This window comes from Gamsiella multidivaricata (assembly GCF_025024155.1).
Source record: "Gamsiella multidivaricata strain RSA 2152 chromosome Unknown BC939scaffold_7, whole genome shotgun sequence".
Taxonomy (NCBI): domain Eukaryota; kingdom Fungi; phylum Mortierellomycota; class Mortierellomycetes; order Mortierellales; family Mortierellaceae; genus Gamsiella; species Gamsiella multidivaricata.
Window position 1 is genome coordinate 282,704 of NW_026251715.1, and position 14,029 is coordinate 296,732.

Here is a 14,029-nt window from a genome sequence, read left to right on the forward strand (position 1 = left end):
CGAAGGAATTAGCAGAGCAAGGATGATGAGTTGATGTTGATGAGCGCGCAAGCAAGGTTAAAGAGTGTGAGTGAAGATAACAGATGTTGGTGGTACCGAAAGAGCGCTTATATTGTCGTCAGACTGTTGAAGGGCGAGAATCGTGTTATTTATTGTTTGGACTATCGAAGGACTACGCCCACCGCGGCCCTCGACTGCGGCTGGAGTCTATTACGGCACCCTTTTTTTTTCTTTTTTTTTTTTGGTCATTCTGAAGTGATATGACTCTAGTCTCATTCTATCATGCGACTATGCGAGGGTTTCAATGGAGTATGTTCCGTTCTCTGCGGTCTCTTTTAGTGTTTTGGACTTTTGTACCTTCGTAATGGCGATAAGTTTATTTTCACGTTGCACCGCCTCAGTCGCTCGCCTCGCTTGTGTTCACGCTCCCCTGCTTCGTTTTATTTTGTCCTTGAACTTTTCTGTTTTACACGTCGTATCCTTCCACCACATCGCCGAGTCCAATCAACCGGGTACCGATGTTGATCTGGCCAATATATCCGCCACTTTCTCTCATCACGATGAAGATGAACAACACCAGTGTGTACCACACATTGAGTCGTTTCTAATAAAGAGATAAAAAAATAAAATATAAATAAAACTCCCCAGGCAGTTGATAATTAATGAATCACAATATCATTTGACACTTACAGGCACAACCTCCCACATCGATCCCTCCACCACGAGGCTGTACTCGGGTGGGGATTTGGATGTCTGCTTAATCTGCAGCCTTGTGGTGGGATCTGGCTTGCCCTCCATTGGAACATAGTGCTTGTACGAGAATGGGAACCGGTCGTTGGCCTGGGCTGGCTGTGATGGCATCGCCAAATCCATATAAACTGCAAACAAATGCATAATAATCTGGGCATCCGTAGGCAGATCTGGCGTCCATGTCTTCTTGCCGCCATCCCAGGTCACTCCATGCGAATCCCAGATAAAATGAGTGAGCAGTGGTCCCATAGCTATTCAAGAAGGGAGTACAGATGATTAGATCGACTACTAATCTTGAACGATGGCATATAAACAAGCGATGAGCGCGCGCACCTTGAAGTCGCTCAACTACATATTTGCGGTTGGCATAGCCTGGAATCGCCAGGTACATCTCAAGAACCAATCGCTGTTTGACAATAGGTGACTATGGAGCGTATAAGGTAGAGCATTACTCAGGCTTAATAAACAAACGAATAGGCAACCATGGAGCATAACAGCCAGAATTTAAAAGCAAGACCCTGCAATGGATAAATACCTGTCCATATCGTGCCTCGAGGTCAGGCAGCGATGTTGGCAACTGTGGTTGCTGGGGTTGAGGGGCTGCAAATGCGCTGGGTAATCTAGTATTGGCGATACTAGCAGCACCCCATGCAAGCGAGCTCGAGAGTGGTGCTGAGGCTGCTGGAGCTGCTGCAGTAGACGTCGCGGGCGCAGATCCGTTAGCGGTGTTTGGGGGGGGAACTGAGGTATAAAACATGGTTGCAGACTTGCAGTCCAGATAAGATAGGCCTTGACGTGCCAACTCTGCATCGACGACCACCATCTCGCTACACACATTCTTGACGATCGTATTCCACATCCACTAGCAAATATTAAAGTATCATAGATAGCGGTTTAGTAATCAACATGAATACACCTAGACAAAACAAGCTTGAAAAGCATGAGGTGTACCTGACGCATGTTGAATACCCATCGATCGAGCTGCTGCTCAGAAACTTTAAGGTTCTTGAGGACTTTGCCGTGGCCGACAACATAAAGGCCATCCTTTTGAAGATCTGTCTTTGATGCTTGGTCTTTGGAAAGGGTTGTTCGAATAGCAGGCTGGTAGCGAGTGATAGATCCGCGCGCGTTGAGACTGGCTTGGAGATCTGGACGCAATGCATTGTCGACGGACATATCCACGCCTGTCTGAAGACCAGCCTGAGAAGCAAAATTGCCATGCAGACCGAACGGTCTCTTGGAGGGATCAGTATCAACGCCCTTCCACTCTGCTTGGAGTTCATCTCTTGCCTCGACAATCTTCATCAACCGGTCTAGGTCAGCTCTATCCTGAATAGTTGGCTGGTTAAAGCTTCGGGCCATCGATTTGTTCAAAATAGTGGTAGCGTCTCTGTACTCGGAAGTGCTCAGACCCACGGCAGGTTTTTGGAACGGTGTTCTGGATGATACGAAGGGACCTTGTGATGGACTGACGTAGGTGCTCACAATAGGTTTCTCGGTCAGGCTATATGGCTTTTTGACGGCATAGAAGAATGGTGAGACAGACACATTTGGCTTCGATGAATCGAAAGATTATCACTACCATTACCAATTAATATGACTTACAACACTGATGGACTTTTTGAATACAGGGACAGCACCAGGCACCTTAGTTATAATAGGGTCCAATCCAAGAAGGGTCCGCTGAGAAGGCGTCAGGGGCAGATATTCGAAGTTGTTGCTGCTCCTCATATAGCTATTAAGCACCTCGAGGATGTTAAATAAGAGCAACAAGATAACGGCCCACTCTATATGAACATTCAAAAAGAAATGCGACGGCATCAGAACCCTTGATATTCGCTCTATGTATCACACGACCGGGATCAAAACCCCCTTACCTGTCCAGTAGAAAACCGAAGGGCTAACAAACGACGACAGGATTCTGACGACCGTTCTAAGGAGAGGATAACGGCATGTCGATTAATATAATATCCTTTCGCATTCTGATGGCATTCCTTCTCCCCAACTCGCTCAGCATCCTTACCTATAAAAGCGTCCCTTCATCACGACATGGGAAAGAATTAGTGCGCTAATGTTGATAAGCAACCGCCGGAATGCATTGGGTGCAAGGCTGTTCTTGCTCTTCCACTGATCTATTTTCTTGATGGAAGGCAATTCGTACTGGCCCTTCAGTGTCGAAGCTGTGGAGGGATCTGCGGGTAAAGTGACGACAGGCTTTGCTGTGGTGCTCGCAGGTTTAGATGGCGCATCAGGATAGTCTGAGAAAAGGGATTTTACTCCTGCAACCGCTGGAGGCACTGCGGATGCTTGCTTGCGGGCTGAGCTCATGATCGCAAGGTTGTGGTCGTTGCTGCTAACGGCTGCAGTGGCGACTGCGGTGGGAATGGTTGGAAGTCGGCGTTGAGATAGTTTGTTGGTCATTGGTTCGGACTTCCATGGTTCTGGGGGTGCGGCAGGGTAGATCTGAGCCCGCTGTTCGTTGTTCTCCTGGATGCCCTTCTTGGTTGTAAATAAGGGCTGTGAGCCCCTCTGTACCTGCTTTCCCTTCTCTGCAGTAGTAAATCTGGGTGATGAGGGTTCGGAACTCGCGTCCGAGGATGGCCACCACTCGCTCTTCAAGGGTGTTTGTATAAAAGGCCTAGAACCGATTCCCACTCCAGCGCCTTCATCGAATGTCAATCCATCGTCCGAACTGTACGGCGTTGTCCTTCCTGATCCATTAGCTGGAATGGATTTTTGCGGAGCAGGTTGTGCTGACTGCCTTTCCAGATTGTTGCTCGCGTTGGATTCATCGCCCGAGTCCGTGTCTTCATGATCAAGTAATGACTTTTTGAGGAGGGAACTAGCTGCTGCCGCTGCCATCCCGCCCAAAACATGCATCATGTCATCCGAATCGGAAGCCGTCTCTTCGTTTTTCTGCTTCAATTTTTGCTGAACTGCTGTGTCTGGCCTGTTGCCTTCTGCCTCCTTTGCCGAGGGTGTTGATATATGGTTGGTGAGGTTTGAGAGGTACTGAGCGAACGGTGAATTGAGGAAGGCCGATCCGTCATTACTTTCTTTCGCCTCATGATGGTCTATTGCTTCTGACTTGCTGGCGGGCTGGTTAGGTGCCTCGACATTATCTGAAGGTTCATATGGCTGTCCCGCGCCAGTCGAAACATAAGGGGCGAATGGCGAAATACATGAGGTGAGGTCGCTCTTGGCGTCGCCGAATCTGAGTGGGTGCGGATTCTGAGGCCGAGCTGGACCAAACGCCTCCTCGAGCTCGATGTCCGACTCCTCATCATCCACAAAATCCCAACGCCCCTTATTGATAGTCTCTGGTCGAGTGCCCCCGACGATTCCGGAGGCTACAATTGGTAGTCCTGTCTCGTCCAGAATTCTTCCGTATATTTTGTCGCTCAATGACTGGATCGGAATGGGCAGGTCGTCGTCGTCTGCAACCTCGCACTCCTTGTTAGTCTCCGATCGGTCCTCCTCGGTATTCGAAAAGGCTGCAAGAGGCAATCCAGCTTCGTCCGAGTCGCTGCGGAATGTTTGTTCGCTTAGCGACTTGACCGGGATAAGATCGTCCTCGATGGATGGTGTGGATTCGCCGTCTTTATGAATTATCTCAGTCGTTGGGGTCGTCTCCACACGCATGTCCTGTTGCCTTGCTGCCTCAGATTGATGGTCCTTTTGGGTTGGTAGGACTGCTAGAGTTGCGTTCGCCGGAACGGCCACGTCGTCAGTTAAGTGGGCCTCGTCGTCATACTCAGCACTTGTATCCTCTTCCGCAGAGTCGCCTTCTTTGTGGAGCTCTGTAATGTTTTGCGACCCAGACAATATATCCAGCTTCTTTGTTGCACCGTCCTCTGAAGACGCTCTCAAAACGCTGGCGTCTCCGGCTCCCTGTCCGAAGTTAGTGTCCTGCTGGCTTAGAGGAATAAAAGTCCTGGCTGGCGTCTTGAAGAAGTCCTCTGCGCGTGGAACTAGGGCTGGTTTCCGTTGCCAGGTCTGCTCCTCGGCTTTGCGGTCAGGCCGAGATTTGGCGAGACGCGAGGGTGCCTCCTCAATGGTCAGCTCACTGTCAGATTCCATTGTTCTTCACGCGTCTCGTTGCTTTGAATTCCTCGAGTGTTGTAGCTGGGTCGATCGTATGTTGACAGCGACTTTTGGAAAAGACGTTCCAGCTGGTGAAATCCTGCGCTGCGGAAGTCGGGGAAGAGCAAGCTGGAATGAAGAAGTGTGCTTTTAAGGTAGCGGCGGCAACAAAGTGATCGATGGTGTTTGAGGATGGCAGTGGCTTGAAGCGTGACGCGCATTCAGGAACGCGCTCAAAAAAAAAAGCTTGCGTTTGAAGATTCTCTACTGACTGAGATATTGCATGTACTTGTGTCCCAACATTCAAAACGTCTTCTATTTAATCTAAACTTCGCTTTAAGTATTAAAGGATCAACCCAAGATGAAAGATAGCCAATATACAGAACGTGTACACACGGGGACGCGCTCTGCATCACAAGAGAAGGGAACGCGACGCGACAGACGAAGAACCATTAGTTTTAGCAATGGCTATGCGCCCGGCCAAATACCATGCAGCCAATCACCCCCTACTCAATTGCTCAGGAGATACCGAAAGTTCCTGCACCAAAGCTACATTGGAACATGTCCCTTGAAATCGCCCTGAAGATCGCTTGGAGATTAATTACTCTGCTTCCTACGCCTCGGACGATCGTATAAGCAACATGACGGATGCCACTCTAGTTGACTTCGTGGACTAATGAGCTTGGAGAACATAAAATCCGCGGAGTGATTGATCAGACTTGTACCTACAGCACGCAAGGGATACCATTCAAAAATTTAGAGCAAGGCGTGTTCGGGTTCTGGGCCTGTGGACGGAAATTGACCCTAGCCCTCTCTGTTGTGCTCTGTTTGCGGTGTTTAATGCATTTTTCATTCCTGCGGTCGAGGAAAAGCAGAGCCCTACTTTTCATGTTATTGTGCGTGCGCATCTACAAGCCAGAATGAAACGGATTGGCTGGAACCAGGCAAGGAGGCGCAAATAACCATTGGCTAATCAATGGCTGCGAGGAAGGGAACCACTGCTTGTGAAAGAGCATGCCTAGCCTCACATAAACGTACAGATAAAGTGTTCCCTCATAACAAATGAATGAGAATTAGTCCAATCGCTGTCGGAGTGATGGGCGGCTGGGATAGGGGTAGGAAATGTTCGTGGTTGTTCTGCTGGGGGACGTTGTGTGGTCGAGCATCGGAAAAACGAGCCAAGCCCAACTGAACCCTAGTCTGCATACACTCTCCGCTGCACCTGGATCAACTTTTTTGTAATGAAAAGCACGGGGATCTCATTCCACCCCATGGTCCTCGACTCTCTCTCTCTCTCTCTCTCTCTCTCTCTCTCTCTCTCTTTTCCACTTCCCACTTCCTTCTCTTTTTTCTTTTTTTTTTACTTTTTTCTTTTTCTAACGACTACTTTCTTCCCCCACATCAATTGAATAAAAACATTTGCCACCAGGACATCCAAACATGCAAACAGAGGACTCGACGGGCTATGGCTCCGCATTCACACACAGCAGAGCTACGACTCTCGCTACCGACCCTAGCATGGATCCCAGCAATGTTCACACCTATCGGCCAAGAGACGACGAGCGGACGTGGTTACTTGGCCCACGGGTCTCAGGCGAGTCGGGCATATACACAGGCGCAGGAACTAGAACTGGATCAGGATCAGGAGCCGCAGGGTCCAACAGACGACGAAGCACGTGGTTCCTAAACTCGACCCCACAGTTCGGACATGCTCTTCTTCCAACCTCGACTGTCCACAGCACAGGATCCGCACCCGATCTGGGACGGCGGTCCAACGAGTTGCCAGGCCGAACTAGGTAAAACAATCGCCTATGGTGGACGACAAGCTGAGAGCACAATATCGTGGAACTGCAATTAACCTCTAATAACCTCATAAACCCAGCGATCCTAAGGATCCTCTGAATAGGAGCACCTCGATCGTGCGGAATGCAAGGGAACAACAGTAAGTCCACTCACGCTATACCTACGCTGTACCTACGGATGATTTATTCTCTGCTGCCCGTCCATCATCAACGACGCCATCCTCTTGTGCCAAAAAACCGTACTAACTATTGTTGATGGCCATTACTTAAAATGCAGGCTGAAAAGACACGAGTCTTACAGGAGCGTTGCAACGACGTCCTCAATTCCTAACACTTATACTGGCTCGATCAGTGCTCGTCGGAATCAACTCCATCGCCAAAACTCTTTCGGGGAGGCCCCGAACCGGTTCTTGTCGTTCTTTTACTGGTTGAAAGGAGCAGCCTTCTCCCCAGATACCACAGACGAAAAGATCACCTCCACAGTACTTGTAAGTCCATATTACACTGAGTAAAGAGCTTGTGTGAGCGATCAACTTTCTATCTTCTCGTTTCTTAACCAACGTCCGTATTTGTGTTCTGCAGAACGTCATCAATGTGTTTGTGGACTTTGCGTTCTGCCTGCTCTATCTCGTTGAAGCCAGCACTCTGTCGCGTCCAACGGGCCACGAATCTCACTGGCTTCACATCCAAAGAAGTCGATCGCTCTGGCATATTCTGGTCGGGATCGCTATCTACAACTTTGCTACCGTTTGCTCCAGTATCGTCTTTTCTGAATCGAAATCAACATCTCTCCGGAGTACAAGGCATATTGTCACGACATTAGTAGCACTTCCGTTCATTTTCTCAATCTTTATGGAGGATGGCCATGAACTCTACGTGCCCTACTTTTTGCAGAGCTTTGCCCTTATCTCTAGAGTTCAGCAGGCGCTCAACTTTTACATCGACATTGGCGTGTCAGGTATGGATTTGACATCAAGTGAGTTGCATCACGTTTCAAGTCTGGTAGACACCAGTTTTCTGACACATGTTCTTATCCATTTAGATCTGCCAATGGACCCACTGAAGTCCAAAACGATCATCTTCGCGATGTACATTGTCACCCTGATCTACTGCGCGATCTCGGCATTCCAGATAGCCGAGTATGATCAGTTACTGGCCTCTGGTGACCAAAACGACTTGTTGAAACTTTTGTAAGTCAAGAATATGAAGAACAGCGCTATCTTGGAGTGGCACTAGATCCCTATGACTCTGACAACGTCTTTGGTCGGAATGTAGGTACTTTGTTTTGATTACAATGAGCACGATTGGATATGGTGATCTGACCCCAAAGAACCAGCTGGGCTATGCCATTGTCATCTTGGTTATCACCGCCGTCCTTTCTGTATTTCCGTGGATGATTTCTGGAATTATGGATGCTCTTGCGCAAGCGAAAGGTATGTAGACATCGACATTGGTTTTAGCAGGGCTTATAGTAAGTGAAGTGATTGGATGTTAACGGCTTGGTGCGTTCAATAGCCGGAGAGGGCATATTCAAGTCTGGAGGACACAAGTTCATGATCATCTCCGGATCTCTGCATTCTGCACAAAAGTTGGCCAACGTTCTTAACGGATTCTGGTTTACCAACAAAGTACGTCCTGATCTGTAATGTCCAGGAAATATGTTTTTGCGCTGTTGATTTTAATCCGCATGGTGAATGTGCTTTGAACCGGTAGGAATACTCGAACTCAGCATTTAAGATCGTCATTCTGGGCCTGAGTGAGCCATCCAAGGACATCCAGGCGCTTTTGCAATCTGCTCGCTACAAAAACAGAGTCGTCTACTTGAAGGGGACTCCATTGGTAAGGGCAAGGCTGCTGCTCGCCTGACTACCTCACCTTTGTTAATACAAGATTAAATCTTACGTATATATCAATCGTTGGGTTGTCGCGACGTTCTAGGAGAGCAAAGACTTGGATAGAATTCAAGCCAGAAACGCAGAAGGAATTTTCATCATTGCAGACAGAAACTCGCCTTTTTCGCCACAGGAGGAGGATCGCCACAACACTTTGTCAACCTTGGCCTTCCGTAATGCCAGTGATGCCGCGATCTACACATACAACCTTCTCCCAGAGTCAGAGATGTATCAAAGGACAGCAGCCACACAAGTCGTATGCGCCGACGAACTGCGTCAAGTCCTTCTGGCATTCAACTGTTTACAACAAGCAACTGCGACCTTGATCTTGAACCTGCTTCATCAGCATCGACCATCTGAGAGATTTGACGAGATCTGGGAAGCAGAGTACGATGACAGTCTTGGAAACGAGTTCTATATCTCATATCTAAACCCAATCTTTGACGGAAAGCCCTTCGGATTCGTATCTTGGGTAAGTATATAGACTAAAATGATAAATGAACGGCGTCTTGGGGGTGGTCCTGACCGATCTTATATTCTATACCCGTAGTTCCTGTACCGAAGATTTCAGGTCATTCTGTTCGGAGTGCGTATCCGACTCCAGTCTGGCGAGTATCATACAGCTTTAAACCCAGGAAAGGACTACTGCTTCCAGCACAACGAACAGTGCATCTTCATTGCTCAGAATCCGACAGATCTGGACGACATCAACGAACTGACAGAGAAACATCTCGAGAATTTCCTGCAGCATCTGCATGACACGTATCAAGAAGATTGCGAGACAATCGGCTTTGATTACCATGCAAGGAACTTCTCAAAGGCGTTGATCACTTTGGAGCCTTCAACCAAACGCTATGGCAAGCACAGAAAAACAAGATCGACCCGGCATCCTGTGTATGGTGAGACTGGAGCATCCTACAGTCGAAACATTGGACGCTACAAACTCCACTCTGCCATGCCGACAATCACGAATGAGGACGATGAGATTGACGTGGAACCTGAGGTCAGCTTGATGTCTGGGCCAGAGGATAGCGGTGCTGAGCAAGGAGCCAACGAGCCCCTGTCTCCCCTGACTGCCGTGTCTCCATCGCCACCACCTCTGCCTGTGATAGAGACACCTCGACAAGCGCTTCGGCCTGAGAAGCGATCAGAAGCAAAGGCTCTGTTTGAGCAGACACAAAAGGGGCTGTTGATGGGCATGAAGTCAGCCGATGAGGAATCAGATAACCTGCGAATCGGCTATCCTACAGCGCCCTTTCCTGGCGCCAAGTTGCCTTTGTGTATCTTGATTGACTCAAGGAACGGAGGCGAACGAAAGGTTTCGGATATGGTCATCAAAAGTTGGGCAGATGTGCTGGAGAAAAGGACTGAGAATGCCGCGCAGGCTGAGCTGGACAGACTGAATATGGGTGCGGGAGTTGACACTGAAGGAGATGGTGCGACTTTAGCAACTGTGGATGCGATCAATCCTCAGCAGGGTAGATCAAACAGGACTAGAGCAATCTCGTCAGAGACTAGTCCGGAGCTTGGCCACATCCTTATCTGCTCACCCAACTATGATATATTCCGACTCATCTGCACTCTGCGATCGGCCCATCTGAAACAACTGCAGGATGTCGTTGTTCTGTGCTCCCGACAACCTGACGCTCAAGAATTCAAAGCGCTAAAATGCTTCCCTCGGCTTTATTTCCTGATTGTAAGTATAACAAATACGCTTGAGTTGTATTTCTTGGCTGACAATGTCTAACGATGTTTCACTCTTTTGGTTATGTAGGGTGATTGTCTCTCGCGGGATGACCTGGAGCGTGGTGCGATCACAAAGTCGAGCAAGTATCTTTTCATGAGGCACCCTGATAACGCCGGTGTTGACGGATCGTTTTTCGACAGTATCGCTGTGATCAACAGGATCCTCGTTCAGCAAGTCTTTTCCGATGCACAGATCTCAAGGATTGGTCGTCTTGGAAATATTAACGACAATCATCCAGCAGCACATTCATCGTCACATGCAAACACCTTTGTCGCTTGCGATCCCGCTAAAGATCGTACTGTGAGGCTGCCATCGACCAAGAGGGTATCGCTCGAATCGTTGAACGAAGGTCCTCAGTGCGTTTACGAACTGGTCGAGGAGCGATCAGTTGAGTTCTTGCAAATCCGCAAGTCAGAGATCGACATCGGACAGGATAGCGAGTGCACTTTAGAACCCAAAAGAGCTGTCTTGGAAGGCGCCGGTGGATCTCTGGAGCCCTTTGGTCCAGAATCCGACTCTGGCTACTACGGGCTCCCTCAGCAGAACAGCCAGCGGAGAAAGTCTACCATCAATACTGGTGCTGCTGATTTCTATCACAATCCGATTTATGCCTCCGGAGGTGTTCTTTTCGGGGGACATTTGGACCATGTTCTGTATCAGCTTTACTCGAACCCCAGTATTCTACAGCTGATCAAATTGCTCTGTGGTATCCGGACCAAAGCAGATGTGAAGCGCGACTTTCATCTCTTCAAGCAGTATGGCGCGGGTTGTCATCTCTCATGCATCCCTATGCCTGAGGGCTATGGAGTCCAGACCATGCGTCCCCGCAAGGGCTCGGCAGGACAGCCTGGCAATCAGTCATCCAATTCGTCCAATAACAACAGTGACGATGAAAGCAGGGCTGGCGATGATGATGATGATGACGATGACGAAGACGATGAAGACGACGACCAGGGAGGCAACGGAAAGAAGTCAAGAAAGAAGCGGAGCAAAAAGACTGCAGGCTCGTCCTTCTCCCGAACGGCGTCTGTGGGCAAACAAAGGCTCTCGGAGCTCTTCAGTCACTCAAGCCCACACTATCATCATCACCATCACAATCGCAGTGGCAACGACAGTGGTAGTAGCGATAGTATCGACTCGGATTACATGTATGATAACCGGCACAAGAACTTTTTGCATCTTTACGAGCACCTGGCATTGGATCAGGGTATTATCCCAATTGGCTTGCTGAGGCTGCAAGGAGATGATCCGAAGATGGTACATCTGGGAATCGGAGGAAGTTCGAGGTGTTATGCGATCACGAATCCGTTATTGGACACGATTATTCTCGACACGGACCAAGTCTTTGTGCTCACGCGGGAGAACATTTGAAGGCATGCTGAGCTACTCTAAAGCACCTCTTCCCTAATAAACTTTTAAGGCAGACTCCTCTAGCAATTATGACGATCAACTTCTCAATCTTTGTGGGTCCAAAATCCAAAATCCAAAAAAGTAAAAAAAAAAAAAAAAAAAAAAGAGCGCAGCAACATTCGGTCTGCCCCATGGGTGTCATGTTCAGCAGATCGTGCTACGTGTCATGTTTGTATCTAGCAATGCTACTTTTTGTTTAATGCCGCGTCAGCTTACAGATCTTGCATGTGTTTCGTGACAATTGGAGGAAAGTTCAAGAAAGCAGTTTGAATTTTTCATGGAGTAACCGTTCATTTCGAGTAGTGGTATGCGTCCGAAGGTTTATCCTTTGCAAATCCCCCCCAAATCCTTAAAGTCAAGTGAACTCTTAGTTTTTTCTACAACCCTAACAGTTTTTTTTTTTTTTTTTTCATTCCTTCATTCATTTTACGCGCACAAAGCCCTGAACTGGGAACTATGCACAGTAATCCATTTTGTTCGCTTGCTGACAACTTCGGACACAAATAGTAACCTGTTTCGCACGCAACTTGGGCCCTGTCTGTGTCACAACAAAAGCGGTTTTTTTTTTTTTTGTCCTACGAATTTGGTCGGGATATTCCTTAACCGCTTTTTTGGGCAATAATAAGAACGGGATCTTGTATATCCATGTCGACTAGACTACAGTAACTTATTGTTGTGGTTGTTGTGAGCGCTGAACAAAAAAAAAAAAAATCTGCGTTGTGCAGAGTCCAGCTGGCTGCATGCACACGCGAGATGGAAAGTAAGTTTCCCGGTCCGTCCACAGGGATTTTTTAAGCCGGTTTTATGGATCTTGCGCCTTTCCGAATTGGAAAGGGCTAGATACAATAGGGTCCCTTCAATTTATTTCTTGGACCCCATGGCCATATTCTCTATGAGTGATAGATGATGAACTGTATACAGTGTCTCTTTACACTGGCTAACAACAACCGCCTCTCCATGTCTCGCCTCTTCAACTCTTGCCACCGATGGAAAGAAAAAAAAACTGCACAAATGCCTGGGTGGATCGTATGGTTCGGGAGAGTAAAAGAATTTGTATAATAATGGGTCGTTGTCTGTGAAGCTGGCTTGTGCTTTTTTTTTCGAACCTACCGCCCAGTGTGCCGTCGCACCGTTTTCCGGAGAAAGAATTATCTGGATCCAAGGAAGCTGAGATTGGATGAAGGGAAGTAAGTTTGCAGGAAACGGGTCCACGACCCAGGGTTTTCAATGTCTGAGTGGTGATTGAGGTGTGTGATAAATGAACTCGGTGAATTATGATAAACGGACCCAACATCCCGGAGAAAGAGTGCTACCGATGACGACGGCGATGACGACCCAAAGGAGCGGGGCCACAATATGGCCAGTGAATAAAGATTGTAATATGGATAGTGAATATACATGACAATATGGAGTCTTTCAGCCATGCAACCATGTAGGTCATGATCTGCAGTATAGTCCGCCATCCTTGAGAGAAGGAATAACATCGCTCAAACATGCGCTACAGCGAACCGCTGATTGTAAACACGAAGGGCGCGGGAGAGGGGCCAGGCTCGATAATGAACACAGCGGTCCATCAAAAGAAAATGCTCCGCAGAAGACAAAAAGGGGAGGACGCGTGTTCGCTCGGAAGCGAAGTGCGTAGTCGCTTTATTCCGTATTGACAAAGCAATGGAGATCCTGGTCCGCAGTCTAAACAAGAAGGACAGCATATAAGCATATAAGCATATAAGCATATAACGAGTACACAATTCCTGATAGTCTCTTCCACCTCTTTCCCTGGTTCACTCGGCTACCTTAAACCTATTCCTTATCTCTCCTTCCTTTTCTTCGTTGTTGGTAAGTAATCCCTTAGTGTCGTTAATTAACGATGGCGGATTTTTTCGCCCAAAGATAAAAAAAAGACGAGGAAAGAAACAGACCCTACCGATATGATCATTTTGACACCCCGATGTCTCTGAGAAGTCTCTTGTATCTATCTCTGAATCTGAGGACTCTAGGCCCAAGATGACGGTACACGGTGGATCACCTCTCGGCGGTCCTACGAACCGAAGATGGGGTTAGAGCCACCATCACCATATAAAAGTAGTAAAAAAAACTAAGTTGTAACGCTGTAGCATCTCTTTTTCTTCCTTCTTTTTAAGAAAGCCTGTTGATGACACCACGGACGCCTCGCCAAATAGCAGCCTGATCACTTCACTCTACACGCCATCCTTCTGCGTCTACTTCATTACAATACAAGTCGCCGACTTCATTGGTAAGGCTCTATGTAATACGGTTGGATGTGAGACACCAGGGATGAGTGGCGCTTCCGCTACTGCTACTGCGCCTGTACAAGTGGGCTGAGT

The 14,029-nt window shown here is 48.1% G+C and overlaps 3 protein-coding genes across 3 annotated transcripts; 2 read left to right on the forward strand and 1 right to left on the reverse strand.

Moving 5' to 3' along the window:
* Positions 1-125: 125 nt before the first annotated feature.
* Positions 126-1,067, reverse strand: BC939DRAFT_281527 (cytochrome B561, N terminal-domain-containing protein). The gene is made up of 2 exons (XM_051551213.1): positions 691-1,067; positions 126-604 (listed from the first exon to the last, which is right to left on the reverse strand). Exons 1-2 carry the CDS (start codon positions 997-999, stop codon positions 467-469), a joined length of 447 nt encoding a protein of 148 aa, XP_051416210.1. The 5' UTR covers positions 1,000-1,067; the 3' UTR covers positions 126-466.
* Positions 1,068-6,114: 5,047 nt separating this feature from the next.
* On the forward strand, positions 6,115-8,627 carry BC939DRAFT_281539 (uncharacterized protein). Its single transcript, XM_051551214.1, has 8 exons — positions 6,115-6,629; positions 6,716-6,775; positions 6,913-7,123; positions 7,218-7,593; positions 7,678-7,825; positions 7,911-8,068; positions 8,151-8,263; positions 8,349-8,627. Exons 1-8 carry the CDS (start codon positions 6,274-6,276, stop codon positions 8,499-8,501), a joined length of 1,575 nt encoding a protein of 524 aa, XP_051416211.1. The 5' UTR covers positions 6,115-6,273; the 3' UTR covers positions 8,502-8,627.
* A 93-nt stretch (positions 8,628-8,720) lies between these two features.
* On the forward strand, positions 8,721-9,161 carry BC939DRAFT_377195 (calcium-activated BK potassium channel alpha subunit-domain-containing protein; the record flags this gene model as incomplete). The annotated part of the gene is made up of 2 exons (XM_051551700.1): positions 8,721-8,999; positions 9,078-9,161. Coding segments are annotated over 2 exons (363 nt in total), but the record flags the coding sequence as incomplete, so codon positions are not given.
* Between the last annotated feature and the right edge of the window lie 4,868 nt (positions 9,162-14,029).

What these genes read in the sequence shown, in the direction of transcription:
- BC939DRAFT_281539 (XM_051551214.1), top strand. Translation starts at nt 6,274, where the DNA reads ATGCAAACAGAGGACTCGACGGGCTATGGCTCCGCATTCACACACAGC. An exon ending in CATCGACATTGGCGTGTCAG is followed by an intron (nt 7,594 to 7,677) that starts GTATGGATTTGA and finishes TTATCCATTTAG; the next exon opens with ATCTGCCAATGGACCCACTG. An exon ending in TGCTCTTGCGCAAGCGAAAG is followed by an intron (nt 8,069 to 8,150) that starts GTATGTAGACAT and finishes TGCGTTCAATAG; the next exon opens with CCGGAGAGGGCATATTCAAG.
- BC939DRAFT_281527 (XM_051551213.1), bottom strand. Translation starts at nt 999, where the DNA reads ATGGGACCACTGCTCACTCATTTTATCTGGGATTCGCATGGAGTGACC. An exon ending in CGATGTGGGAGGTTGTGCCT is followed by an intron (nt 605 to 690) that starts GTAAGTGTCAAA and finishes TCTCTTTATTAG; the next exon opens with AAACGACTCAATGTGTGGTA.